The following is a 27,012-nucleotide window of genomic DNA, read 5'->3' as shown; positions in this document are numbered from 1 at the left end:
GCATTTTAGCTCCAGGTTTCAGTACAATCAATCTTTAAATTGTCAAGATAGCCATACAGTTGCAATAAAATTCCACTTGAGGCCTAACAACACTAGCTACTTCTACCTAATGAGCACTTAGCTGCTTTCAAATCATATAAAACCTTTAGCACCAGTACATCCCTTGAGTCTGCCATGAATTGGGTTCTGGATTTTCAGAGTTCCCTTGTTGTTCCTTCCAGTTCTGTTGAGGCGCTGTCACTCCTCTGTGACATCATCTCTTCTCAATGGCTTCTGGAGTGCCAAAGACACCAACACCTCCAACACCTCGTATTTTGCTCAGGGAAAGACTGAAGGCTGATTCTGTGAGTAGCCCCTGGGGCTGTGTTAAGGCTGGAAACTGCCCTGCTGTCCCTGCTCTCCCTGCCCCTGCTGTCCAGCAGTGCTGTGAAGCTGCAGAGCCCCTCCCCAGCCCTTTGTGCCGTGCTCCTGTTGCTGGGGCTGTCCTGGTGCAGTAGGGAACACTGTGGGATGTGTCAGGGACAGCCCAGCGCCCTGCCTGGCTGTGCCAGCAGAGCCAAGTGAAACCAATGTACAGCTGAAGCCCTCAGCATGGGCTTCTTTCCTTCCCCTTTGCCACAGCCATTCCTTCTGTCAGGCTGGGCACTCACCTGTGCTGCTCTGACCATCCTGCCCTTGGGCACCCGGGCACGTGAGGGGGAAAGCTCAAACTCTGCCCAAAGCCTTGAGAGCCACGGCTGGTCCCAGCTGGAAGAGCTCCCAAGGCAGCTGTTCCCTCCCAGCTCCTGGGTGGGCACAGATGCAGCCCTGCAGGCAGCACTGGATGGAGCCAGGGCCACAAAGGTCCCTTGCTGTCTGCAGCTCACTTGGCTGAAGATGCCCCACTGCTGAGGCTCTGCCAAGGAGATGCCTCTGTTTTCTTCTGTCCAGGGCTCTGTCAGCCCACACAGAGAAAACCAATGCTAATTGACAGAGAGAGCTAAAACTTGGACACATTCCTGTGCACCTCACTCTTGGTACAGCTTTTCTTGCTTGCTTCCCTTGGACTCATCCAGCAGTGTTATCTGCTGGCTGTGAGTTTTGAGTGTTGTGCAGGGATGGAGTTTGGGCAGTTCTGAGAGCTCCTCCCCACTCTCTGAAAAGGTCACTGCCTCAATCCAGGGAAAAGTAAGAGGAAACAAATGCTCAAAGAGCAGAAATCCCCAACCATGTCCCATCAAATCACAGAGAGACTCATGGGACACAGCCATGTGGCTGGAGTATGTGTGTTCCACTCTGTGTTATTCATTTATTGGTGCTGAGTATTTCAGCAGGAAACTTCCAGGGCTTCCAGAACTGTGCTAGTGGCTGTGATCACAAATCATTCATCAGTAGTAAGTGAACAAGAAAAGCCTCCATGAGCAAGGGCATTTCTGAGACTCTTGCTGGTTTTTTGCCTTCCAGCTGACTCCCTCTGCCTTCCAGAAGGAGATGTCTCTCAGCACCAAGCAGAGGCTGGCCAGAGCTAAGAAGCTGAGTCTGCCTCAGGTTGTCCAGCCTCAAGACAAGCCTGGGACCTCCCATCACAAGGTAGCCTTTCCCTGCCCTTGCTGTTTGATGCGATAATCGAGGAGGATGCCAAAAGAGCAGCTTGGCTTGAGCCTGCTCAGCCTGGTCCAGGAGCTTTTGGTCAGCCCAGGGCAGAGGTGGAGGAGCCACTGTTTGCCCAGCGTGGGCTGGGCTGATGTGCTCACCCAGAGTCTGCACTTCACTGGGGATCAGAGCAGAATCTTCCTCCCAGCAGCTGAACCTGTCTCTGCTCTCTCTGGCCTCTCCCTGCAGTTCTCAGCAGCTGCCCCAGAGCAGCGCTCGTTTCAGCCTTGCCCACCAGAGGTGGTGTTTCAGAACTACAGCCCCGGTGAGGTCTGTGAAGTGCCGCTGGTTCTGAGGAACAGGGACAAGGTGAGTGCTGGGACTGGAGGTTCAACGCTGTGCTGGAAGAGGAGAGCAGAGAAGGGTGGTTAAGGATGGCACCAGGGCATGTCCACCTGTGCCATCCCAAGTGGCAAAACCATCATTCCATGTCTGTCCTGCAGGTTCCTCACTTGGTGAAGGTCACCTTGAAGAGCTCACCTTATTTCCAGCTGGTGGGCCCCAATGACGTGTGCCGCAAGGTGCCACCAGGCCTCTACACCACTGTCCGCATCCTCTTCACCCCTGGGCAGAGAAAGGTGAGTCTGGAGGGCCCAAGAGGTTGCTGTTTGCAGTGGAAAGTGGACCTGCAAGGCTGGACTCAGGGCATCTGGCCTGGCTTTTGAGGACCTGTTTGGTTTCAGAGGATCTAGAACTGGGAGATGCTCTTTGCCTGTGCTTAAGATGGAGATAAAGGCTCTGTGCTGAGACAGTTTCTTTTGCCACAGGATTATTTCCACCAGCTCCTCTGCACCACTGAAAGTGAAGAGTTCATTGTGCCAGTTTGGGCCATTGGTGCTCGAGCCATCCTGGACTTCCCTGACCAGCTGGACTTCTCCACCTGTCCGGTCAAGTACACGACCCAGAAGACCCTGCTGGTTCACAATGTTGGAAACCGGCCTGCTCGTTACGAGCTGAGCACCCAGAGGTGAGGCAGCTCATCTGTCCTTGTACAAAGGATATCACCTTTGGGTGATGGCAGAGTTGGGAAAGAGCAGCAAAAGGAACCAGAGCATCAGAGCTGCTGCCCTGCAGCCCTGACTGGAAGTGAGCAGGATGTGTGGGGTTTGCCGTTGCTTCTCATGGTTTAAGCAGGATGCAGCCTTTGAGCTTTCTCTGTCTCAGATTTCCTGGAGGGTGCTGGAACATGTTGGTAGCTGGCTTGCACCCTCCTGAGCACAAGCAGCTTCTGAAATGCTTACTCACCACTGCCAGCCAAATAGACCCATTCTCTAGGAGGCCACAGGAACGTGGCTTTCCAGTGGTCCCTGCATCAAATACTCAACATGAGCTGTGCTGTGGGCAGCCTGTGCTGTTCCTGCCAGTCTCAGAAGACAATCACTGTTTCTCCTGTTGGCTGAACTGGAGAGGGTAATGCATTTTTGATACCGTATCTGCAAGGAAACCAGTTCAGTTGGCTGGTGGTGTGTTGAGGGTTATGAGATCCCAGAGGTCCTGGTGTAGGAGCTGAGCTCAGGAATGCAGCACAGACCTGCTGTCTAACCACAGGCAGCTGAGTGGCCTTGATGTTTTTTTCTCTGGCAAAACAGAGGTCAAAAGGCAAATTGACTTTTCTGCTGTGAAACGTGAGGGTCCAAGAGGAGCTTCCACCAAAGCCTGCCAGAGCTATTGGCAGCTCCAATCCAGGCTCCTCAGATGCTGCTCAAACAGGCTGCTGCTTTGGACTGTGCAAACATGTAGGCAGGAACTTGTAAATCCATGCACGGTTTTTCTCTGGGATTTCCAGATCTTGTTTTGTCACCACCAAAATAAATCCCCAATAAAGTCTGGTATCCTTTTACAGTGTGCTTGCCCGCAGTTCTGTTGAGTGCTACAGAGCATGTTGGATCCTGCTTGATAGGGATTTAAAGAGTTTCTGAACTTCAGGAATTAAATCTTGAAGTAGATGAAATAGAGCCTAGATGTAGTGACAGAGGGAAAGATGGAGCTTGTGAGCTGCTGACTCTGGACAGAATTTTTCAGCACAGAGATGGAGCTGCTGTAACCTAACAGACTGAATTTATTAGAACAGTTAATGCTGCTTGACGTCAGCATTAACTGACCATCACTTAAAAGTAATAGATGTTAAGATGAGATCATATTTGGGTTTCTTCCTGCAATAAGTGTTAGTGGACACATGAGGCAATTCAATTAGTAGTAATTTTTCTGTCTTCCTTGGTGTGGGAGGCAGCTTTTAATGAGATCAATTCTCCCAAAATCAAATCATTTAATAATGGCATTTAAGACACCAGTGGACAAAAGAACGTTTGGCTGTAGCAGATAACTGTACCATGGGACTTGAAACAGATTGCAGCCTCCTTGCACACAGCATCTACCAAAAGTGCAGGTGAATGGTGCTTTGAGAGACTTGGTCACAAAATTGCCAGCTTTGCTCACTGGTCAGCTCTGTTTCTAAATTATGTTAGGAGTACTTGGTCCTTGGTATCCATGGCCATAATTTTTGCCCAGCTCTGTCAGTAAGGAGATCTGATATCTGATGAGAGTAAGCAAGATGCAAATGACCCTTGAGCCTCATTGCAGAGAGCTGGATACAGAGTATGGGGGAGATGAGGTCATTTCATCCCACAGGATCTTGTGAGGGCTGGATCTCCTCACACTAGAGTCAGTGGCTGTTTCTGACCCTGTTTGTTCTGTCTTCTGCTGACTGTGGTTGGTTTGCTCTTTGCTTGCACAAGTGAGCAGAACTGGACTGCAAGAGGGTCCCCAAATCTCCACCAAGAGCCCTACTGTCTCTGTGTTGCAGCCCTTTCTCTGTCACTCCGGCCATGGGAACTCTGGATGTTGGTGACGCTGTGGAGGTGGCAGTGGAATTTCGGCCACTGAAGACTGGTGACCATTGCAGGTCCCTTGTTGTGCACTACGACACAGGTGAGTGCTGGCCAGTGCTCAGGGCACTCTGTGCATCCCTCAGAGCAGAGCCTGTTCTAAGCAGAAAGGCTGGTGTGGCCATGGGTTTCAAGAGGGAGATGATGATACTTTTCATGGGGTTCATGTTCTAGTCATCTAGTTTGTAGTCATGCAGTTTGTCATCTTGATCCTCGTAGAGCTCCATGTAAATGCCATTTCTAGAGAGCATGTCTGGTATTTGTTGTTTGCATCTCGCCTGGGTAATGCTCACCTGCAACAGGAATGGTGAGCTTGAAGTCTGAGCCCAGATGAATCCCAGGAGCTGGCTGGGAATAATGAAGCTTTGAAAGCTCTGGAAATGAGGGAGCCTTGGTAGGGGTCTGTTCTAGAGGGTGAAATGCTGGCAGGTTGTCAGGACGGCGTCATGCTGTGCACATGCAGCTCTCAGCTTGTGATCCATGGACTGATCCATGGAACTGCTCGCTCAGCTAAAAGCTGTGACACTTTCTTCTGCTGCCTGTGGTGTGCTCTGTTCCTTGTGCTTCCATCAGCCAGTGAGGTGAGCAAAGACTCCCCTGTGCTTTGTTCCAGGTGAAGACACCCACACAAGCCTTCATGCCAGAGCTGTGGATGCCCACATCGGGCTGGACAGGAATACTGTGACCCTGCAGAAGACATACATCACCATGTCAAACAGCGCAACTGTGCTCATCCACAACCGCAGCGACATCACAGCCCGCTTCCAGTGGAAGGCTGTGGATACTGAGGAACAGGAGGATCAGCTGAGGCAGAGGTGGGTTTGAAAGATCCATTTCAGAGACATTCCGTGCCCAAGGGTAAAACTAACAAATGGCTTCAAGAGGTACTGGTGCTTTTGAATGGCTTTGGGTAAGTAAACCAGCCCATCTCTCCTGCCTCCCCCAAGCAGTTGTGTGTCAGGAAAAGCTGCCTGAGGTGGCTGGTGGATTCTCCCTCAGCTGTGGCAGAGGCTTTGAGCAGGAAGGCTCTGTTGAGGGCTGCTGCCTTTGGAAAGCTCCCCTGAGCTTGCAAGTGTGGAGTGAACAAGTGACCCTCTGATCCATTTGGGACCCCATGGCTCAGGGTCAGCCCTTTGCTGTGGAGCTGCTCCTACACTTCCACTTCTCTCTGCAAAGACGTGGCTTATTAAACAACCTGCTGGGTTTGTCTTTCCTATGCCTGCAGGCAGTATCACAGGATATACCAGCAGCAAAGGCACAAATTGTATAGTTTTCTGAAGGAGCGTGAAGTGGACATCACTTGCCGAGAACGCCTTGCTCTTCTCAACCACACCTTCCAGAGTGAGGTAGCAAAGATCAGAGGAGATCCCATGCTGTTAGACGATGACATTTTCTCCCTTGTGCCAAAGGTAAATGATGGCTGAGAACCTCCCTTCCTGCTTCTCTCCTTCCTCTTCCTCCTCATCCCTGAGTAAGGTCACTTGATCCCTGCCTCAGCTGGTTTTGTGTGCCAGGAGAGAAGTCATCGGGATTCTGGTGAGGTCAGAGAGCTGGTTGCAAAAAGCATTTCTGCCCTGTGGGCTCCTGGCAGGCAGCAGGAGCCTGACTAAAGCTTCCAAACTCTGTTCTCAGTGTTACTGATGAGTGTTACTCACTCCTTGCTTGTCACTGATGCTCTAGATAACAGCTTACAGGACTGTGGTTGAAAACAAGAATTGTGGTGTCTGAAGATAAAGGTTTTGCTGTGTCCTTCTGCTTTAGGAGGGTGAGATCATGCCGAAGTGCTCGGCTGAAATCAGCGTGTTCTTCACGCCCCAGGCAGCCCAGGTCTATGAGCGAACAGTTTTCTGTGACATCTCAGGTACGGCTCCTTCCCCTGCCCCTCTCTGCAGTGAAGGCAGCTGCAAACACTCCCCCAGGTCACTGGGCTCCTGTGCCATGGCTGGGGAGGGTCTGTGCTCAGCAGGGCCCTGCTGGCACATGCCCACTGTCCCTGCAGCTTCCAGGGCATCTCCTCTATTTTGATTTTTTCCCTCTCAGCTGTTCTGAATGCTGCCTGTATTTAGTCTGCTTCTCCTCCCTTGGGGAAAACACTCTGAGGTGCACTCAGAAGGAGAAAGAACAAAATTTCTGGCATTTCCTAAAGTTCCACACTCAACATAGAGGATGGTGTCTATGGACGTACTGCATCTCCTGAGGGAAGGGAAGGGTCCCTATCTGCTCCTGGGACATCAGGAGCTGGTCCCATGCAGCACAGAGTCAGGGACTAGCACTAAGGCAGCCTGGAAAATGCAGGAGAGCAGAAGGAATTCCTGTACTGAAATAGAAATCTCTCCCCAGGCCGTGAGAACAGGCTGCCCCTGCTCCTCATGGGGGAAGGCCTCGGGCCCCAGGTCCATTTCCACTTTGAGGAACTGAACATCGGGGAGGTTTTTGTCAGAGTAACCCACAGATATGAGGTAAGCAGAGAGATTGGGGTGGGTCCTGCTGGCTCCTAGGGTAGCAGTGAGCCTTGTGGACCTGTGGAATTCCTGGCAACTTGGGTAGTTGTGATGCTAGTCAAATCTGGGGGATTTCTTGGAATCTGGATCTTTTGGATGGGGTCAGAAAGGTGTGTCTGTTGTTCGTGAGACCCCAGGCCCTGCTTTTGGGCAGCCTTCTTTGGAGATCAGCTGGGAGGCTTCCTGCAAAACCACTTGACACATGAAACCAACACTTGGTCAAAAAGCTGCATGTCCAGAGGCTTTTGTTCCAGTCCCAGACACAAATCACCTTTGTGCTCAGGCTGTCCAAAAGCAGCTGGAACAAACTGGCTGCATTTGAGTTCAAGTCCATTGCAAACAGTTTTCAGCCATGTCCCTCCTGCATATTCGTGGGAGTCAGAGGAAAACCATCCACCCTCCTGGCTCAGCGCTGGTCAAAGCCCTTGGCAGTGCTTTCCCTTGCTGACCAGCCCCTCACCACTCCTCAGCCATGATGTACCTCTGGCTCTAGAAAGAGCAAAGTGTTTCTGGGAAGGAGGCAAAGGAACTTCCTACATCTTTGCTTCTGGTTTCTCCCACTCCTGCTGTAAACAGGTTGGGCTGCAATGGAAGCTGAACGTGCCCTGCCCATGGTGGGGTTGGACACATTTGAAATCTCTGTGGTGATGTCACTGGTAATGCTGTGATGCCCAGTGCTGCTCTAAGGGCCAGGTGTGAATGAACTGGGTGATGCTGGGCAGCCCCTCTGTGCTGCAGGTCAAACTGGACTGTCTCTGCCAGTGGGAAAACCCCAGAGTGGCTCTGGTTATATGAAGTTATCACTGCTTTGAATGAAACACCCAAAGCTATACAAAGCTGTATTTCAATGTTGTATTTTTGGCTTCTACCATGCAGCAGCACAAGGCATCTTCTGTCTGTTACTGGTGTTAATAGTTTAATTTGAAAGTGACTCAGACTTCTGTAGGAAAGGAACATTCCTCATGTTGCTTTTCTGCTGCTGCAGGCATACCTGATCAACAAGGGGCCTATTGAGGCTCCCTTCAAACTCATCCCTCCAACCACAGCCATGGGCTCCTGCTTCACCTTCCTGCCCCAGGAGGGCATCGTGGCACCAGAGAAGCTCCAGGCCATCCGGGTCTCCTTCTGTCCCACCATCCGGGGGGAGTTTGAGGAACAATTCTGCTTCCATGTGGCTGAATCCCCTAAGCCTGTGATCTTCACTGTCAGGTGAGGAGGACTTTGGGAGCTTGTTGGGCACATCTGTAGCTGTCTCTGGGTAATCATCTTCCATCTGCCTCATTTTGTGGTGGAGCAGAGAAAAAAGGTGTTGCCTGAGGTGGCTCTGGCTCTGGCATCCCTTTAGTGTGGGGTGCCTGCTGCCCTGTGTGGGTACCCAGGAGCTGCAGTGACTCCTCCCTGCAGGGATGTCTCCTGCTTAGGCTGTTGCAGGCAGTGGGATGGATCAGCTTTGGGCAGCAGCTGCTCTGGGATGTCCCACCTGAACACCCAGCAAGGCCCCCAGGGCTTTGAGATGGGCCAGCCTGGGTCATTCTGCAGCAGCAGCAGTGTTTGTAAAAACTCCTGTGAATAATCCCTGCCAGATGGGCAGCAGCAGCCTCAGCTCCCCTCTCCCAGCCATGCTGTGGGGACAAGCTGTGCTCCCAGCTCCTGTGCACAGAGGGCTCTGGTGCCTCCTTTGCACAGCCAGCAAAGGGCTGATGTGGGAGTCAGGAACTGTGCAGCAGGAACTGTGCCAAGGACTGGGGCATCTGTCAGCTGCTGAGCACTTTGCTTTGGCTGCCTCCTGCCCCCGTGGGTGCTGTGCTGAGCACAGGGTGCTGGGCTGATTTGAAACCCAGGGTGGCTCTGACAGCAGCATTTATCCACCCTTTCCCTAAGGACACCCAAACCCTTTGTGATTCCCTTTAACAGAGGCACTGCCTCCCTGCCTTTGTCCCTACAGGGGCTCTGTGATGGGACCCACTTTCCATTTTGATGTGCCCGCCCTGCACTTCGGTGACATCGCCTTTGGTGAGTGTGCCCTGGGCTGGCACCACAGTGTCAGAGCTTGCTGTGGTGCTGAAATGGAGCCCTTGAACATAAGAGCATTCATCACTCGTGTTCCTCCACCACAGCCTCTTCAGGGTGTTCATTCAGGGCTGCTGGTGCCTCAGATACCCTTTTGTTTGATCATGAGATCAAACAGGACCAAAGGAATAAAAAGTCAGCATCACTGTTTGGCCACTTCTTGTTTCCCTTTTAGTAAGTGGCACCATAAAGAAAGGCACCGGGCAGGAATATGGTTCTGTAATAGCAGATTCATCCTGCTTAATCTGATTTCATTCCTAAGGTTTCTTCAGCTGGGAGCAGCTCTTTAATCTTTGTTTCTTTAAACTGTGCTGCTGAATGTTGTCTGCATGTGTTACCTCAGTGGCATTTGAGAGCGTGACATCCTTTTTGTGCCTCTCCTGCCTCCCTGCTGCAGTCACTGTTGATGGGCATGGAGAAGCCCTGGGCTGTGCCTGCAGTTGGTTTTTCCTCCCCATCTGGGTTTAAATGACTCTTGGTAAGCAGGCTGGGAGATGTCTGCTCCACACATAGCTGGCCAGCCAAGCCCTAGATCCACTGCAATGAGCTGTAGTTCAGATAACAAAGAAGTAAAATCCAAGCACAGTTTTATCCTACCAGCAGGATATTCACACCAGCAATCACGAGGTATTGATGCCTAAATGGGGATTTGTGTCATTTTCTTAGGTTTTCCTCACACCTTGAAGTGTTGCCTGTTTAACACCTCCCTGACACCCATGGGCTTCTCCCTCTACATTCCTGGGGATGGCTTGGGAGTGCCCAGTGTTAGCAGCTCCACTCAGATAGGCAAACCCAGCAGCCAGTTGTGGAGGAAGGAAGTTCGAGTTCTGATAAGGCCACAGGAATTTACCATAAATCCCCACAGCGGGACCGTCCGTGCCCTGGGATCCCAGGATATCAAGGTATGGGAAGAGTCCAGCTGCTGGGGCTGAGGCTTCACTGCAGTGTGGGAGGGCTTCAGCTCTGGTGCCAGCTTGGAGCATCCTGGGAGTGAGAGATCTGCACTGCTGGGAGGCCTCTGCTAGCTGGGTTACCTGGGATGTTCCTCAGGGAGCACTGTTTTGTTTCCAAAATCATACACTGAGATCAATACCATATGGTCAAGTCCTGAAGCCATTCTTGTGTTTTTGAGAACAATTTCTTTGATTGCAAGTGGGCAGAGGAAGGATGAAAACAGAAAGTTGCTGTTAAAGAGAGAGATATCATGGTGGAAAGCAGTTTTCTTCTCTTCCTTGTCTTGTTTCTCATCTCCTGGGCAGCAGATGAGTTGTATTCACTGCAGGAATCTTCGGTGGGGACAGAAAATACTCTGCAGCCACAAACTGCCCAGCATGTGCTGGGCCACACTCTGCCCTCAGCTTCCTGCTGTAAGGCTGGACTTGTTCCATTGGAGACAACAGACTTCTTCTGCATTTATGTCATTGTAGTCAGGTGAAAAATTAGTCCCTTTAGCAAATCTCATATTGACAGAGGGCTTTTTTTACTCTCAAAGACTGTTGCTCTACTTATGGACCAGCAGAACAATTAAAGGACAATTCTCCCTTTGCCTACCATGGAACAAGAGCTGGAGGACAACATACATGGGTAGTGAGAATTTTGGGAGTTAGGAAATACTTGCTGCACTTCATTTCTTTTCTGCCAGGTCACCCTGTGTCCCAACACTGTTGGGGACTACAATCTGGAGCTGGTGCTGGACGTGGAAGATGTTGGCAGGAAGGTGTTTGCACTGCCCCTCACAGCCAGGTACCAACACCTTTCCTGCACCTGCTTGTCTTTGCTCGGGCATCCAGCACCAGCACACTGCCTGGCTGCAGCTCCAAAGGAGAAGTGCTGCTTCATGAGCTGGATCTGCCCATCTAGACATGAGAACAGTGCCAGGAAAGCAGCCCTTAGTGAGATACCCCCTGCTCACAGCCAGCCATGGCCCTAGCCCTTTTTCTAAAGGGAGCAGGAATAACATGAATTGTTGGCCTGGGCTTTGGTGCTTGAGCTGGAACAAATTTCCAAAGGCTTGCCTGCCCTTCTTCCTGCAAGTGGTGAACTTATGCTGCTTGTGACCACCCTGCAGCAGTGGTTTGGAACACAGTGAGCAGCCTGCTGAGAGCTGGGGTCTGGGTCCCTTCAGCAGTGCATGTGCAGTGGGGAAGAGGCTCCAGGCAGGAGTGGGGAGAGCAAAAGGTCTTACAAAGAGGACTGTAGTCCTTGATGTGGCAGGTCACCTCAGCTTTCGCTGCTTCCCTCTGGCTCTGTTGAGTCATGTTCTCAGAGCTGAGACCAAAAGTCATTCTTGCTGCAGCAGAATTCCATCCTGCCGTGCTGCTGTGGGTGTCAGTTTAGTGCCAAGAGGGATGCAGTTCCCTGGTGCTGTTCCTTCTCCCAGGCAGAGCCATCCAGTCAGTGCCTGGGCTGCCATTTTGTAAAGCAAGCACAAATGGGGAGAGTCAGTGTAGAGACCCATGGGGAAAGGAATTGAGGGAGTTCTAGGAACTGGAAGAAGTTGATCACCTGCACTGTGGGCCTTGTGCCCTTCACTGCTGGAAGAGATGATTCAGTTTTCAGGCAGGACAACAGTGCTGGAGGAGAAAAGGGAGTCATTTTCACTGTTACACTGGAGTCTTGTGTTCCTTGAGCCTTGGTGGGCACTGGTCCTCACTGGAAAGGCTCCCCCAGAGCTCAGGGACCACTGGCACTGTTACAGGAGTCCTTGCAAGTGTCCTTGGGCAGAGAAGTGGCAACACTGCTAAGACAGCTCTGGACTACTGTAGGACTGCTCTACTACTCTACTCTGTTAGATTTGCAAATACCTTACACTCCATTGCATGCTCTTGGAGGACAAAAGTTCTCCATGCTCCCAGTGTCTCTCATTCCCCTGGGGTCATTTCTTCGCCCAGGTGCATCGTTCCTACTCTGCGAGTGCTCAACCCTGTCGTGGAACTGGGGCACTGCTGCCTGAAGGTGCTCTATGATGAGAAGGTGACCCTGGTGAATGACAGTGACTTCCCAGGCTGCTACTGTCTTCTCCCTCAGGTTTGGCCTTGCATCCATCTCCTCCCCTCAGATTTTACTGGGGGGGTTATTAGGGGAATAAAAGGGTTTGGATAAGACCTTGCTGGTTTCTATTCAAAGCTAAAGGTTTTCTGAGAACAGGAACCTAAATACAAACTTTAGGAAGCAGTTTAACATCTTGAGGAAGATGTTTAGAGTCTAGTCCTTGACTTGTTTTCACGTGGCAGAGCTTCGAGGGCAGTGAAAATCCGATGCAAGGAAGCTGTCAGCACCCAAGTGGGTGTCTCTGATGCAGCAACTTTTGGACCCCTGGGGATGCTGAGCACCTACACCTTGCATCTTGGTTTTTGCTTTCTTGCTTTCTCCTGAGAATTTTTACAAGCGTGTGGGAGTTGCTCTTGTGGTAGAGGTTAAGGAGTTTAAAGTTTCCTCCGTTCTGAAGATGCCTTTGATTCTGTCCCTGCCAGGAACACAAGGAGGAGGCTGCTGCGTGGTACTCCAGCCTTGCATCCTCTGGGATTATCGAGGCTCACAGCTCGGTGCAGATCCCAATTACACTCCAGGCCCAGTTGCTGGGACAGTGCAGCATCACTGCCAAGCTGGCCGTGTTTGGGAGACCAGAATCCCCACTGGTGAGAGCAAGGGGACTTGTGTGCCTTGAGCAACTCCTCCCAGTGGGGTGTAAACTGCACAGGGATTCTTCCAGGAGCTTGTGATTTATGGCTGGTGTGGACAAGGACAGAAGGGACTGGTGGCACAAGCAGCAGCTCGTGCCTAGGAAAGAGGAAGAGTGGAAGCCTCACAGGTGGCAATCTGAGTGCCTGACCCAGCATAGAGTTACAAATCTGGGAGATGGGATAACAAGCCCAGGCTGAAACCCAAACCAGTCCCTGGGTCTCATACTCTGCCATGTTATCAGATGAACACAAGTGCTGCTTCATTACAGCTGTTCAGCATCACATCCCTGAATCCTGCTAAAGCAAGCACTGTTTGCTAAAGGAATGTTTTGTGCAGAGCTGGACTGAGGCTTCTCTGAAAGCCAGGTCCCTCAGGTCTGAGAAATACCCAGCATATCTCCTCAAGAAAAGCCCACCCAAAACAAAATGAATGTCCGCACAACTTGCATCTGGAGCACAGGCTTTGCTTGTTTTTTCCACCAAGTTTGGAAATGGATAAGGCAAGCAATTTTGTGAACTAAAGCCTCCTAAAAGAGGACTCTGAAGATTCTGAAGAAGATTCTAAGGATTGTAAAGAAGATTCTAAAAGATCTCCTAAAAGAGGCACATATTATAACAGCAGGTGGCTACAAAATACAGGCCCAGTCTGCCAGGCATGGATGCTCTTCATCCCTCCATAGTCTGCTTTGTGCCATGAGCACCCCACAAAGGCAGCAGTGCTGCAGCATGTGGATGTGTGTGTGTAGCAGTAACACTGAGGACAAAGCTGCTGTCTGCTTTTATTCTCCCTCCTGTGTGTGACACTGCCTGTGATGCTGCTGAGCAGGGCTGCTCTTGTCCCTTTTAAGAATCCTGTAGATGAAGGGTTTGTGTGTTTTTACAAGCCTTTTCCTCAGTAAGGATCTGTCCCATGGTCACACCCTAACTGAAGCTGGGTCAGGCGTCCTCCAGGTGCTACTCTGCTTGTCTCCAAAGGGCTCTGCCCTGCCTCTGCTGCTTCTATGGCACTGTCACCTAGAAGCAAAGCCAGCTGGTGAGGCACAGCTCCTCCCTCCAGCTTCTTCCTCCAGGGAGCCTTGGGCAGTATCAGCCAGGCTGCAGCCCCCTGGGCCTCCCTTTGCCCAGAGGACTACAAGATCCCTCATCATGCAGGGCTTTAGTTCTTTATTCTTGAGGTACCAGCCATCTGGTACCAGGCTCTTCTTTGCACAGGCATGTATGTCCCAAAGGGATGTGCTTTTCTGGATGCTGCTCCTTCTGACTGAAGGTAATTCTGGCAGCTGTCAATGCCATTCCCTCAAGTCAGACATCACAAAAGGTTTTACATCATAGAGGCTGGTTTCTTCTGTGGTTAAATCATACTCCAAGCCCTCCAGCGAATCTTGTTTGTGTTGTGAGTTTTATGCATTTAATTCTTGTGTAAGAGTTGGGGTATTTAGGACCAGTGAAATCTAACAAGACTGAAAAAATTTTCCTGGTTTCCACTGGTGTGAGCAGGTAGTTTAGCAAAGGGATCCATGTTCCTTGTCCCACCATCTGTGCCATTTCTGCAAGAACAATTCTTTTGAGTTTCAGACTATTAAGTCAGTTCAGACTTTTTTTAAAGGAAAAAATACTGCTTGAATGATGCAATTACTAATTGATGCCCCTTACTCATATATATGAAGATTACACATCAGCACAAACTGAAGGCAGCTAACTTGCCTCATCTCCACTCTGAAGAGCCTCCTTGCCTCTGGCTCGTGCTGCTTTCACCAGAGCAGCTTTTTGAATTGTAAAGAGTCTTCAAGGATGGCTGTGCAGCAGCAAAGGCTGGGAAGGTGCTTTGGGCCAAGGTGGAGCATTTGAATGAAGCAGGCAGGAGGTAAAGGAAAGAGCCATGTGGAAGAGGTGTGAAGAAGCAAGCATGGCAAACAGCAGTGCTTTGTGCTCTGATGATGGGAGCTTGTGGCTTTCAGGTGGGATCACTGCAGACCCCACACTTGCTCCAGGCCTTCTGTTTCAGTCTGCACCACTGACAACTTCCAAGGGCCATCATTGTCCCCAGTCTAGGAATGCTCTTGGAGCTGGCTGTGTTTTTAAAACTGCCTTTGTTGCGTCTTTTGACCTTTCCTACCTTCTTCCTGGAACAGGAAATCCGTTTAGAGTGCGTTGGCCAGGGCCCCGTTGTCTATGTCCATCCCAGGGAGATAAACTTTGGCTCTATCCCAGTCCTAGAGGATTGTTCCAAAACTCTCCACCTCGCCAATCAGTGTAAGATTCCTGCAGCCTTCCAGGTGGAGATGGTAAGTGTCTGTGGGGCTGTTTTCCAGGGACAGGTGCTGGTTACCAGCAGCCCTTGACTTGTTTTTGTATGCAACGTTTCTGTATTGTTTTGTGTGAGTGGAAGCAAGATATTCCATCCAAGTGCAAGCAAGAGGAGCCAGGATCTCAGGCATGCCTCTGTGAAATAGTTTGCAGAGAGATTGGAGCAGAAATGAGTCTGGATCATGTTTGCAAGTTCTCTCTTTATTTTATGGAAGATACTTAGCTGTGCAAGTCCTGGTTTTGGAGCTCTGAGATCAAGAGAAGCCTGTGGCCCTTTGCTCCTAAGAGGGCATGAATTTCCCCATGGACTCCCCATTCCATGTGCATTTGTTTGTGCCAGACTTGTGTTAATGGCAGAAAGCAGGGTGTGAGATCTGCCCTCAAACTGCTCATGGGGAGGCAAATTTCACAACTCCTGTGGGTCAAACCAGTGGTGCTGTTGCAAACAAATGCACCTGTGAGGGTTGTGCACCCCCAGAGCCTGTGGTCTCTGCAGCATTGCAGAATGGCTCTGGAGATCACCTGCAGAGGAAGGTTATTTCATTCCTGGAGGTTACAGAGGGGGACAAGCTGCAGGGCTGGAGCTGCAGCTGCTCCTCTGGCAGGAGGAGCAGCCAGGAAGGGTACATGGCTTGGGGCTGAGTGGGATGTGCTCCCTGCTGGAGGGGGCATCTGTGGAAGGCTTGAAAAAAGCTTTGAAAAGAGATTTGATCTTCTGTATATTGGGTGGGTTCAACTTCTGGAGCTGGTTAAAGCCAACCCTGATCAAGTGGACTTGTTTGTATTTGTGGATAAATCATCAGGTGCTGTGTGAGAGTTCAGGCTCAGCCTCCTGGGCCAAGGAGGAGGGGCGTGAATTTTCCTCTTGCTGCTTTTCCAGCTGTTTGGGGGATAAATGTTATCCCAGAGTGGAGGACTGGCAGGGCAGTTTTTCCTGAGTCCACAATGGAGTTCTGCTTTCAGCCTCTGCAGGGAGCAGTGCACCTTGGCTGGGTGCTCATGGTGTGTAAAGGTTGGCTTTCACATGCTCCTGCCAGGGCCAGACCTGCAGAGCTGTGTCTGTACAGCTGTGCTGGTGCAAGGCCTTTCCCCCTCCTTTGGGCACCTTCCAGCTCCCTTGCTCAGTCCATGAAGTCCATGAGAAAGCAGATGACAAGAGTTCTTGGGAAGAGTGGGCCATGCCCACAGAGCACATGTTGTCCAGTTTTCTTTCTGCTTCCTGCTTTCCTGCTCTGCTATAAGCATTTAGAGGTGACTTTTCCAAAGCAGAGGGCCCTGGGGCACCTCTCTACAGCTGATGATTGGTGGGGAGTGAGGGCTTCAGTCCTTCAGGGGGTGTTGAGAAGCACTGATGGCCCCTTGGGAAAGGAGATTTGGGATTTTGCTCAGCTGGCTTTGCAGAGTTATCCTTCAGGCTCTCAGCAGTGTCCTCCAGCTGTGTGGCTGCTGGGCTGGGATTTGAGCAGTCCTGCCTTCCTCCAGCCATGAGCCTTTGTGCACACCCAGCTCCGCTGCCAGGAAGCCAGCAGGGAGTAAACAGCTTCCCTTGGCAAGCACTCCAAAGAGAGCCAGCAGGGGGAATTACCCTCTCCTGAGGAGGAGCTTCCCTTGGGTTGAGCAAAACAGGGCTAATGACCCGAGTCTGTTAAAGGAAGGTAAAATACAGGTTGTATAAGCTCTTGGGGAGTTGCTGTGCTGGACACCATAGCTTACATTTAGGGAAATTAAATGTTTATGGTTTTTATACTCATCTCTTTAGCCTTCCCGTTTTCTGCACCTCACAGCAGAGCAGGGTCCATGGCTTCCATCTAACTTTGTGTTTGGCTTTTCCTACAGGCTGTGGAACGTTCCTGCTGGAGGATTGAGCCCAGTAAAGGAGTGGTCCCCCCTAGTTCTGAGGTGTCTGTGGCTATCGTAGCTAACCTGAATGACACAGTGAAATTCCAGGAGAAGCTGAAGGTGTTCATTGAGAACAACCCTGTGACCATCATCCCTCTCCAGGCTGTGGGCATTGGCACCACAGTTGTCTCGGACAAACCTCTCGTTCCGAAGATCGACTTGAAGTCCTGCTTCAGGTAGGAGACTCTAGAAACTTCCACATCTCCTGTGTGTTCAGCAAGGAACAATATTTCCATAGCCCTTCAGGCTAGATCTTCAGTACTCAAGGTCCCAGCTCTGTTTCCATGAAACCACAGGAATTCATTGAGAAATATGTCAAATATCCAGATATCCTGGAAAGCCACAGAAATGGAAAAGCTGGAAGACCTGGCAGGGCTGAAGCTTTGAGCCTGGGCAGCCTTTTGGGCAGAGGTTTTATTGCAGAGTGCGCAGTGAGGGAATGCCATCGGGGTGAAGCTGAAGCTGAGTGATGCCAGGGAAATAACAGCTCCCGTGACATTTTCCATCTCTCTTCTCTTGCAGCTTCAGTCGCTGCTTTTACCACTTCCAGCTGACGAACAGAGGCCGCCGCACGCAGCGGCTCTACTGGAGCACGGAAGGGTTCCGCACCTTCCGCCGCAGCGCGCGGGCCCCGGCCCCCGCGGGCCCCCCGGGCAAAGGGGCTCCCCCCATGCCCAGGCCTGGCAGCCCCGTGTTCAAGCTGTGCCCAGTGCAGGTGGACCTGAGGCCGGGCCAGACTGTGGACATGGTGCTGGAAGGCTGCTCCAGCACTGTCCAGGTGAGGCCCTGCCCAGGGCTGAGCCTTCCCCATCAGATCCCCTCCACTGCAGCTTCTTCTGCAGCCCCTTGACACTGGCCTGCCACAAGGAGCAAGTGACTTCAAGAAACTGTTTCAGGGCCAGTTGCTTTCCTTGCTGGCCACCATCAGTTGCTAAGGCTCTTTTGTGTTTCCCTAGCTACCATAAACCCAACTTGCTGATCCCAAAATACAGACTGAAGGAAGTACTGCTCCTTTGGGCAAACACGGCTTACCTGTGTCATGTGCTGAGGCAGAAAGGGAGAGCAGAGAAAAGAAGTTGCACTTAGGCTAGAAGCCCATGCAGGAAGCAAATTAAACTACTGTCAAGTGCTTTTTCTGAGGGAAAAACCCTTTACCCAGGCAGTAAAACAAATGCCCTGGGAATGGCAGGAGCGTCTGGGAGCAGCATTGCTTTTCCTCTGAAGACAAACGTGGGCACAGGGCTGCTCTAGCTATGAGTCCTGGAGGGGGAAAACACAGTGTGCCAGCTCTAATGATCAGTGCAATGTCCATCCAGGCAGGGAACTGTTCCCAGACATCATCAGAATTGACAGTTTGACTTTGGTCAACTTTTCTATCACTGCTTGCCCCAGTGTCTCAGCCACCCCTGGTGTCCCAGGGACAGCCAGGTTCTGCAGCACCCCTGGAGAGCAGCGCAGAGGGGAGATTTTAGCAGGGTCTGGGAGTGTTCTCCTACCTGGACCTTTCTTTCCAGGGGAAATGAAACTCTGCAGAGAAGCTGCCAGCTAAGTCTGGTATGCATTCCCTGGCTCCAGGAGCCCTGGGCACAGATATTTAGAATAAACAGGTGGCAGCACAGAAAGAAAAGAGAGCTATTGAGGAGAGCAGAGACTAATTACAGTCCCTAATAACAAGTGACAGGAATGGGGCCCATGGGTGGGTGGCAAGGCAGTGTGGGGTGTTGGGCCTGCCAGCACACACTGGGACACAAGGGAATCTTGTGTGCAGGAGGTGAAGGAGCGGCTGCTGTGCCACGCTGTGGTGGGGAAAGAGACAGCAAAGAAACAGATCCTGCAAACAGATGTCATCTGCAACTTCATCTGCCCTGCAGTGCAAATGTCCCCCAGAGCCATCGCCTTCCGTGTGGAAAAGGTAAAGTCACCAGATTGCATCCTGGCATTTAAAGGTGTAACTCTTAACTTGGCTGGAAGTAAATAGAAATATATGCACTTCGGGGGCTGAAAAATGTGAAATGCATTGGAAAGGGAAGGAGGTCTATGGCACTTGAGGTTGTTTTCCCTTGTCTCCTGTTTCTGTAGAAACCCAGTGATGTCCTGAAACTGCAGTACCAGCCGCTGACATTAAAAAACACCAGCTCCCTGCCATTCAGCGTGGTGCTGGACTTGGAGCAGCCCTTCCTGGTCTGCAATGTGAAACGGAAGCCCCTCCCTGCAAATTGCAACGTGAGCCTCTGTGGGCTTGTGCAGTGGGGTTTGAGGAGGAGGGATGTGGTGCTGCACTTCTGCTGGGAGCTCCTCAAGTTGAGAAGCTCATTCTGTAGTGTCAGCAGTGGATTGGCCTGAGCTGAATCAGCAGAGCTGCTGAAGGAATCAAAATCTTATCTGAATTGGTAACATCCATGCTGGCTCTAAAACATGAGGAGAGGGGAGCAGGAAAGCAGATTGAGGCAAGCCATGCAGTAAAGGTGTCTCCTGGAAAGCATGCCAGCTCTCCAGCAGCCACCCCCTTGGATTGGGGCTGAGCACAGCAACGGGAGCCTGAGGGATCCTGGGCTGGACTGTGGTGCCTGCAGTCAGACCCCTGCTGTAGAGAGATGAACCATGAACTGAGGAGCCCATGCTGGCCTCACTTGGAGCATTTCCTGTTTGCTGCTGTCAGGCCTTGGACATCATCCCACAGGTGATTAATTACTGCTCATCTCCTTGCAGGCTTTGACAGTGGGTGTAGGGAAGGAACTTCATCTCTGCATCCGCTTTAACCCAGCTTATAAGAACAGTCTGATCAGCTGGGTGGTAAAGAAGGTTCTCAGGGTGAGCTTCATGGAGCATCCTCATGTGGAGAAGATCCCTCTTCGGGGGGAAGTCTGCTTCCCAAATCTCCACCTCCCCACCAAGGCCGTGGACTTTGGCTGCATCATAAATGACACTGAACAAGAGTTGAAGATGGAGATGACCAACTGCAGCCCACTCCCTGTCAACTACCACTGGTCATTCCTGACAGACAGCCAGGTGAACACCATCAGGTATGAGCATCATCATCCCCATGCTGCTGCCAGCATGGAGCTGCTCCAGCCTGGCTCTGAGTGGCTGTCACTGAGCTCAGCACACCAGCACCCAGCCAGGGGCTGCAGTGCAGTGAGGAGCTGCTCTTGCAGGCACCTCTCTCCCCCACTACAGGTCCACCATCACAGTTATGTTATTTTCCAGGTTCATCCCTTCACCACCTAAATTCAAGCCACGGTCATCAAAGAAGAGGAGAGTGTTTCTACGGAGATACTCCAGGGCTGTAAGTGTGGAGGAGCCGACCAAAACCCCAGAAACAACGCAGGATTTTGTCCAGGAGGATTCTGCCCTGAAGGATTCTGCCCTGGAGGATCCGGCCCAGGAGGGTCTTGCCCAGGAGGATTCTGCCCTGGAGGATTCCGCCCTGGAGGATCCTGCTCAGGAAGGTCCTGCCCAGGAGGATGCTGCCCTGGAGGATCCTGCTCAGGAGGATCCTGCTCAAGAGGACTCTGATCAGGAGGATTCTGCTCAGGAGGACTCTGAACAGGAGCCAGAAGATTCAGAGCATTCCCTGGAATCAGAGGTGGATTTTCTTGTGCACCTACCACTTGCTTTGCCTCCTCAACTTGCCACCAAAATGTCATACTCGTGCCAACCTCCCTTTTTGCTGCCCTTCCGTCCTGTGCCCTGAAAGTGGCAGTTGGGCATGGGGTGTCTGGGGAGGCAGAAATAGGAAAGTTTTGCTCAGAGAAGCTCACTCAGATCCTACACACCTATGCTGACTTTGGGACTTTTTGGCATATTTTCTTTACAATGTAAAATGAGGTCTTTATCTGCATCATGATGAGAACGCTTCCAGCTTCCCATGTCAGTCCATGAAGAGTCCTGATCTCCACGTAGCTCCTTCCCAACCCAGCTAGAGCACTCACATCTGTGCCTTCACCCAAAAGCTGGTATTGCAGCGACAGCTCCAGAGCTGTCTTTTATAAAGCAAGACTTTGCAAAGTCACTGTCTCTTCCTCCAAACAAGGAAAAAGGCCTTTGATCTGTCTGGTGAACATTAGTACTTTGGAGTGGGAAGTGGCCCCTTGTTGTGCATCGGGGGAACAGAGGCTGCTCATGGGGCAATTAAAAAAAAAGATGTAAGGAAGCAGAAGAGGTTCTCAAAAGCCCAGTGTTGTCATTAAGTTTAGGGAGAAGGGTTGTACCTGCTCACACACAAATACCAGTTGTTTCTACACTGCACAGTTTTTCTGAATCAGGAGAAACAACAGTGCGGCTGAATGTTTTCAAATAGAAGCACAAAATCATCTTTATTTCCTGATTGTTGCCATGTATGCACAAGTAAACCAGGGAAATTCAGGTGGCCATCCTGGAATCCTGGAATGGCTTGGCTTGGAAGGGACTTTCAGAGATGATGTAGTTCCAACCCTCCCTGCCTGAGTGCTGGGGGCACCCAGTTCCCTCAGGCAGGTTTGATGTAGGAGGTGCAGATGGAGCCCAGGTCTGATCTGTGGCTGGGCTTGGACCCACACTCTACTGATGGCCTGGACATTGTCACCCTTGGTTTGTGCCCAGGCCCCTTTCCAGCTGCTCCTGGTGTGGGAGGTGCTGGAGCCTGCAGCAGCGTGACCTTGCTCAGAGCAGCCAGCTCACTGCAGCCCGTGGTGCTTTTTCCAGGGGCTGTCATCCACTCCTGGGGCGTCTCAGAGGCCGCTGAGGATGAGGGGACTGAGCTGGTTCTCAGAGATGGAGCACCCCAAGCTGGGAATGCAGGAGGTAAGTGGGAATTTGTCTCACGTCCATGTTTCCAGTGTGGGAGGTGGTTCTGTAGCCCCGGTGCCACTGGTGGCCCTCAGCACTGCTCACAGAGGGGCCTCACATCCCTCCCAGTGCATCACAAAGCTCTGCTGAAGCCAGTGCTCACTGGAGAGGCCATGTGGGATGTTTTGTAGGGCTGCCCCAGGATGCTCCCTGTGCAGCCCCTGTGGAGGGCATTGCTCCCATTTACCTCATCAGGTGGTTTTCAGGACATTTTTGTAGGAACTTGGGCTGTAGCAGCTTGAGAGAACAGCACGTAAGTCAGAGAGAGGGAGAAAGGCCTCAGAAGTCAGATGAGCCTTCCCCCAGCTCCAAGGGCTCCCACCTCCAAGTCTCCTGTTTTTCTGAAGACAGTGAGAAGTGTTTCCAAAGACAAGTTCTGCAGCAGAGAGAATTTCTTGCTGCCAGGAGACATTCCAGTTGACTCTAATGTAGTCTATACTCATGGATAAGTGATTATGGGAGAAGATTTTCCCCATGGTCCCTCCACTGGTCAGTGGCACGGACACAGGATGAGATCAGGGTGATTCTGGCTGTGTTTGGGGAATAGGCCCCTCCAGCTGTGACTCTGCTTTATTTCAGGACACAGCTGCTCTTCTGCATCCATGTCCACTCTCACTATCTCCATCTCTCCTCCCCTCCCTGCAGGTTTTTGACGTGCGGCCGCTGTGGGGTGAGCTGCAGCCGGGAGAGAGCGAGCAGGTCACCTTCACCTTCTTTGGGCACGCCAACGTGGTGGCGCGTGTGCGGGCGCTGTGCCACGTGCAGGGAGGCCCCAGCTACGAGGTGGTGCTGACCGGGGAGGCCTCGTGCCCCAGCTACCAGCTGGACCTGCAGGAGATCGACTGGGGGCTGCAGGTACCACAGGCTGCTCCTGCCACAGCTCCTTGGCTGTCATCGTGGCCACCTCCGTCCCAGGCTCTCTCCCCCTCTCGGCCCCTCTGCTGGCTCTGGGGCTTGGAACACAACCTGTGAGAGACAGGCCAGCATCCCAGCTGGTTTGGAATGGCCATCCCCACCCCTCCCTCCCTTCCCCTGGCTGAGGGACAGGACACTGTCCTCTCCAAGGCACCTGACCCTGCCGCCTGGGGAGCACAAGGCTCCCAGGGAAGATGTCCACAGGGACCTGTCCCTGGGATATCCCTCCACTGATCTGCTCCTAAAGCTTGAGCTCCAAGGAGATGCTCTTGTCAAATGCTCTGGCTTGATCCACAAAATCATCCAGGGAGGAACTTGGGCCTTCAGTCACTTCAGTACCTGAAAACAATGTCCCACAATAATCCCCACTTTACTTCTTTTCACTTTAAAGTCCACAGATACTTCCAGCTGCTGGCACTGCCTGTGTTGTTCTGTGTGTCTCTCTTGTCACCTGTCTGTTTCTTGCCAATATTTGCATGCAGGTGCCTTTTCTCCTGGAATGCCTCTCAGAAATGCACTGACTTTTAGATACAATTCAATGGGGACAAAGTTGTCAAAGCAAAACAAAACTGTTTTATTAGTAATAATTCAGCCGAGCTGGGTGTGTGTCTCCCTGTCCCTGGAGACAAGCAAACACACCTCCAACAAAAGGGCAATCTTTGTATCCCCTTTGGGACAGTCCCTGGCCCCTTTCCTGGTGCTCAGGAACTTCCATTCTCTCTGACCACCAACTTTTCCGTCCCCTCCCCTCTCATCCTCCTTCCTTTTGGTCAGGTCAGGTTGTCAACCCCGTCCCTCTGCCCGCTCACAGCAACACCCAACAAACCAACCTGAACAAATCCAAACCACAAACAGCAACATGCAGAACCAACAACTTCCATTCTTTAACTCCATAAGCTTTTGGCTTCATCTCACACATCTCAGTGCCACCTCCTCTGTTTCTCCTGGCTGTTGGTGGCCCCTCAGAGTGCAGAGGACCTGGTCCCCTGGTTCATTTCTTTCTGGCCTTTCCAAGGTTTTACCACCTCTCTGTAGCTGTGTGGTTGCACTGTGGCTGTGTGCTTTCAGTGCCATGAAAGAGGCAGGAGGTTGCCAGCCTCAGGCCTGTGTCTGTAACTTCTCCCTGCTCTGTCCTCTCTGCAGAGGTTTAACAAAGTCCTCAAAGCAGAGGTGACCCTGCGCAACACCGGGGTCATGGAATTCACCTTCGTGGTGCCAAACTGCAGCGCTGGCACTGCAGCAAAGCCTCTGCCTGGAGTGCCCGTGGTCGTGCCCACCACAGTGAGTAGCACAAGTCATTGCCCCTGGCCCTCTGTCAGGCAGCCCAGGAGAGAATTAAAGGAAAAAAGGGGGGGGGAAAGAGGGAAAAAAGTGGGGGGAAAAGAGGGAAAAAAGTGGGGGGAAACCCCCCAGCTGTGCTGGGGCTGCAGCCCATGAGAGCTCAGGAGCACACACTGCACCCCAGGGGTGGAGGTGCCAGCTTTTGGGTACAAGGAAGGTAGAAAGTGATGTGGTCTGATGGTTTCTTCTGCATGAGAACCTGTCCCCTCAGCCTGTCTGTCCCCTGAGCCATCCCACAGCAAAGCTCTGATGCAGTCCCTTCCTCCTCTCCTGTCCCTGCAGGGTTCCCTTGCATCTGGCCAGAAGCAAGTGTTGAAGGTCTATTATCTGCCAGGACAGCTGGGAGCCTTCCACAAGACTTTCCAGGTCAAAGTGGCTCATCTGGAACCGGCAGAAATCACCCTGAAGGGAAGGGGGACCTTCCCTGGGGTTACCAAGTACCGGCCCAGGAAGCTGAAAGGTGAGCACTGTGCTGGCTCCCAGGAAGATCCCCTGGTTTCCCCTGCCATCACACATCAGGCAGCTCACACCCATCTCCACAAGCCTGGAAGTTGCAGGGCTGCCAGACCAACACTTTGGCCTCTCTGGCTGCTTCCTGAGTTTTGAGCAGTTGAGTCCAGTTAGGCTTTTTCCCAGGATCCTTTTCCCAGGATCTTGCCAGCACATTGTTGTAGTCCTGGAAAGATGATGGCCAGGCAGAAAAGCTTGGGAAAGCTGTGAGAGAGGCTGGCAGGGCTTTTGGCAGGGTTGGATGTGCGTGGCATTGCAGGGGATGAGATGATCCCCTGTGAGTGAGAATGAACACGAGGATTCAGAGAGGAGCAGCAGCATCCATTGTTTCTGGGACAGGCCACTGTTGGGGAAGTGGGACTTCTCAGCCTCAATGGGATTGGCAATGTGCCTTGTCTTCTATTTATGGATAATTCTTTCCTTCAGAAGAGGAGATACTGCAAGAAGAAGGAAAAAACCCAGAGGAAGAAGAAAAGGAAAAGGATGAATCATCTGTGACCATCTGTGATGACGGAGTCACTGATGGAGTCACTGATGGGTCACTGATTGTCACACCTGAACAACAGGCTAGTGTCCAACATCTCCCCAGGGCCCCTTCAGCTGAGGGGCTCCCCCAGCAGCACACTGGGTCTGGTGGAACAGGTGGGAGGGTTATTCCCACTTGGGAAATTGGAGGAGTGGCATCTGTGCTCCCTCCCAAAGCTGCCTTTGCTTGTGGCCAGCCCATCCTCCATACTTGGAGCTCTCAGATAGGCACTGCCACAATCAGATTGCCAGATTTCTGGGCCACTTGCTGCATTTGGAGAGCTTGTGCTGTGTTCTCTTTTGTGACTGAGAGAAATATTTGTATTCAAGTGTTTATACCTAGAAAGTGAGCAGAATATTCAGAGTCAGTGAAGGGCCAAGCACCAGCAAAGTCTTCTTCATTTGCTGTGTAAATGGCAAGAAGGGCAACTGAACTGGTGAACTTTGTGATCTCCAAATGGCCTTATTCGTGATAGCCCTCATTTACTTTTTTTATTGGTGTATGATTCCATAAAGTATTTCTCACCTGTTCTGGAATACAGAGGTTAAGCAGAAAAAAATACTATTTTAAAAAAGGCAATTTCTGTACCTGTATGATGGGAATGATGTGGTTTCTTCTCCAGTGATACTGCCAACCTTGAGATTTCAGCTGAGGATAAAGAAACGGAATCATCCAAATATTCTTCAGAAGACAAACCTTGAGAAGACCAAGGGAAACTGGGAAGCTCTTTGAAGAACCTACAGAGCCATAAGAACCTCGAGGATTGGCATTGGCACATCTTGTTTACCAATAAAGCAGAGAAAGGAATCTCTTATGGGAAGAAATCTGTGAAGGCTGAGCCCTGCCCAGGCATGGTGCAAACTCCATGAGATCCTGCACTGTCTTCCTCTTCTCCCAGTGAAGCTTTTCGGGACAGAGAACTGGATCCTTTCCCCCTCTGGGAAGCACCTGCAGCTTTTATAGCCACCCTTAACCACTACTTGAAGTCCCACCTGTCCCTTGCCCCTGGAATTGGAGAGCTAGTGCTCTAAACCCCTGTCATGAAGGCAGTGATACCCTTAGGATGGTCATGGATGACAGTCTGAGAGCAGCCACGTTACCTTGGGGTACTTGGGCCCAGATAACCCTGGGGATTGTGGCAGGCTCAGAGAGAACACTCTTGGTCAGGTGTTGTGGTGTGCTGTAATGTCCCATTTTAGACTTCCAGGTCACCTCCCAGGTGTGCCTATACCTCTTCCCCCTTGCCCCCATGCTGAGCGAGTCCTGTCAATCAGGCTTAACATTCCAGCAAGGCGTCGTGTGGTTGGTCAAGTTCAAAGGATGCCCCTCAGGCCTGGGGGTCATTGGCCTGTCTGGGTGTCATCTTCCCTGAGACCCTGCCCCTCTCACCTGGTTGGTGCTCACCTGTCCCTCCCCTCCCCCTGTCCCTGAGCTTAAAAGGTGAATCAAGCCATGCGGTCGTATTCTGTTGGAGCTGTTCCCAAGATTAAGACCTCTGGAACCATGGAATAAACCTCTGGACATTAAACCCTCCAGCAGAATCCTCTCCTTTTTCTCTTCACCATCTCCTGAAGCTATCCCTCCTGAGGTAAACGGGGTTCCAACAAGCCTGGACTTGTTCAGTGCCCAGCTGCAACCACCAGCAAGCCAAGGTATCTCTGGGGTGATACACCACAGTTGCTGCCTTTGGCCCGGCAGCGAGGGTCAGACTGGCCCAGGCACAATCTAACTGGTAATACTGGGATTCTTATTCCAATAGGTGTGAGATGTATGGCACTGATCATGTGGGTCATTATGACTGAACTTATTGCCAATAAAGTATCTACATATTGTCAGTGCAGTATAAAATATAAGCAGGTCTAATATGACATGAGCAGCTTTGGCTAGAAACCTGCAGGTGTACAGACTGGAACTGC

At 51.5% G+C, this 27,012-nt stretch overlaps 1 protein-coding gene across 1 annotated transcript; it reads left to right on the top strand.

Moving 5' to 3' along the window:
* Positions 1-266: 266 nt before the first annotated feature.
* LOC131089632 (hydrocephalus-inducing protein homolog) lies at positions 267-26,059 on the top strand. The gene is made up of 28 exons (XM_058034464.1): positions 267-344; positions 1,444-1,569; positions 1,822-1,941; positions 2,076-2,210; positions 2,400-2,599; positions 4,436-4,560; positions 5,131-5,332; positions 5,743-5,926; positions 6,279-6,378; positions 6,858-6,976; positions 8,004-8,227; positions 8,964-9,031; positions 9,755-9,990; positions 10,731-10,831; positions 11,980-12,115; positions 12,562-12,726; positions 14,904-15,056; positions 16,915-17,153; positions 17,500-17,755; positions 18,746-18,889; positions 19,057-19,200; positions 19,687-20,000; positions 20,185-20,563; positions 21,661-21,759; positions 22,450-22,659; positions 23,863-24,000; positions 24,343-24,520; positions 25,995-26,059. Exons 1-28 carry the CDS (start codon positions 267-269, stop codon positions 26,057-26,059), a joined length of 4,638 nt encoding a protein of 1,545 aa, XP_057890447.1.
* The last annotated feature ends 953 nt before the right edge of the window (positions 26,060-27,012 follow it).

The sequence above is a fragment of the Melospiza georgiana genome, chromosome 14 (assembly GCF_028018845.1).
Source record: "Melospiza georgiana isolate bMelGeo1 chromosome 14, bMelGeo1.pri, whole genome shotgun sequence".
In the NCBI taxonomy this organism is placed as follows: domain Eukaryota; kingdom Metazoa; phylum Chordata; class Aves; order Passeriformes; family Passerellidae; genus Melospiza; species Melospiza georgiana.
The sequence above is the reverse complement of the archived record's forward strand: the minus strand, read 5'-3'. Positions and strand labels throughout refer to the sequence as shown.

Excerpts from the sequence above, each read along its gene's own strand:
- LOC131089632 (XM_058034464.1), top strand. The coding sequence starts at position 267 with ATGGCTTCTGGAGTGCCAAAGACACCAACACCTCCAACACCTCGTATT. Across the intron at positions 2,600-4,435 it reads TACGAGCTGAGCACCCAGAG|CCCTTTCTCTGTCACTCCGG; the intron begins GTGAGGCAGCTC and ends TCTGTGTTGCAG. Across the intron at positions 5,333-5,742 it reads GAGGATCAGCTGAGGCAGAG|GCAGTATCACAGGATATACC; the intron begins GTGGGTTTGAAA and ends CTATGCCTGCAG.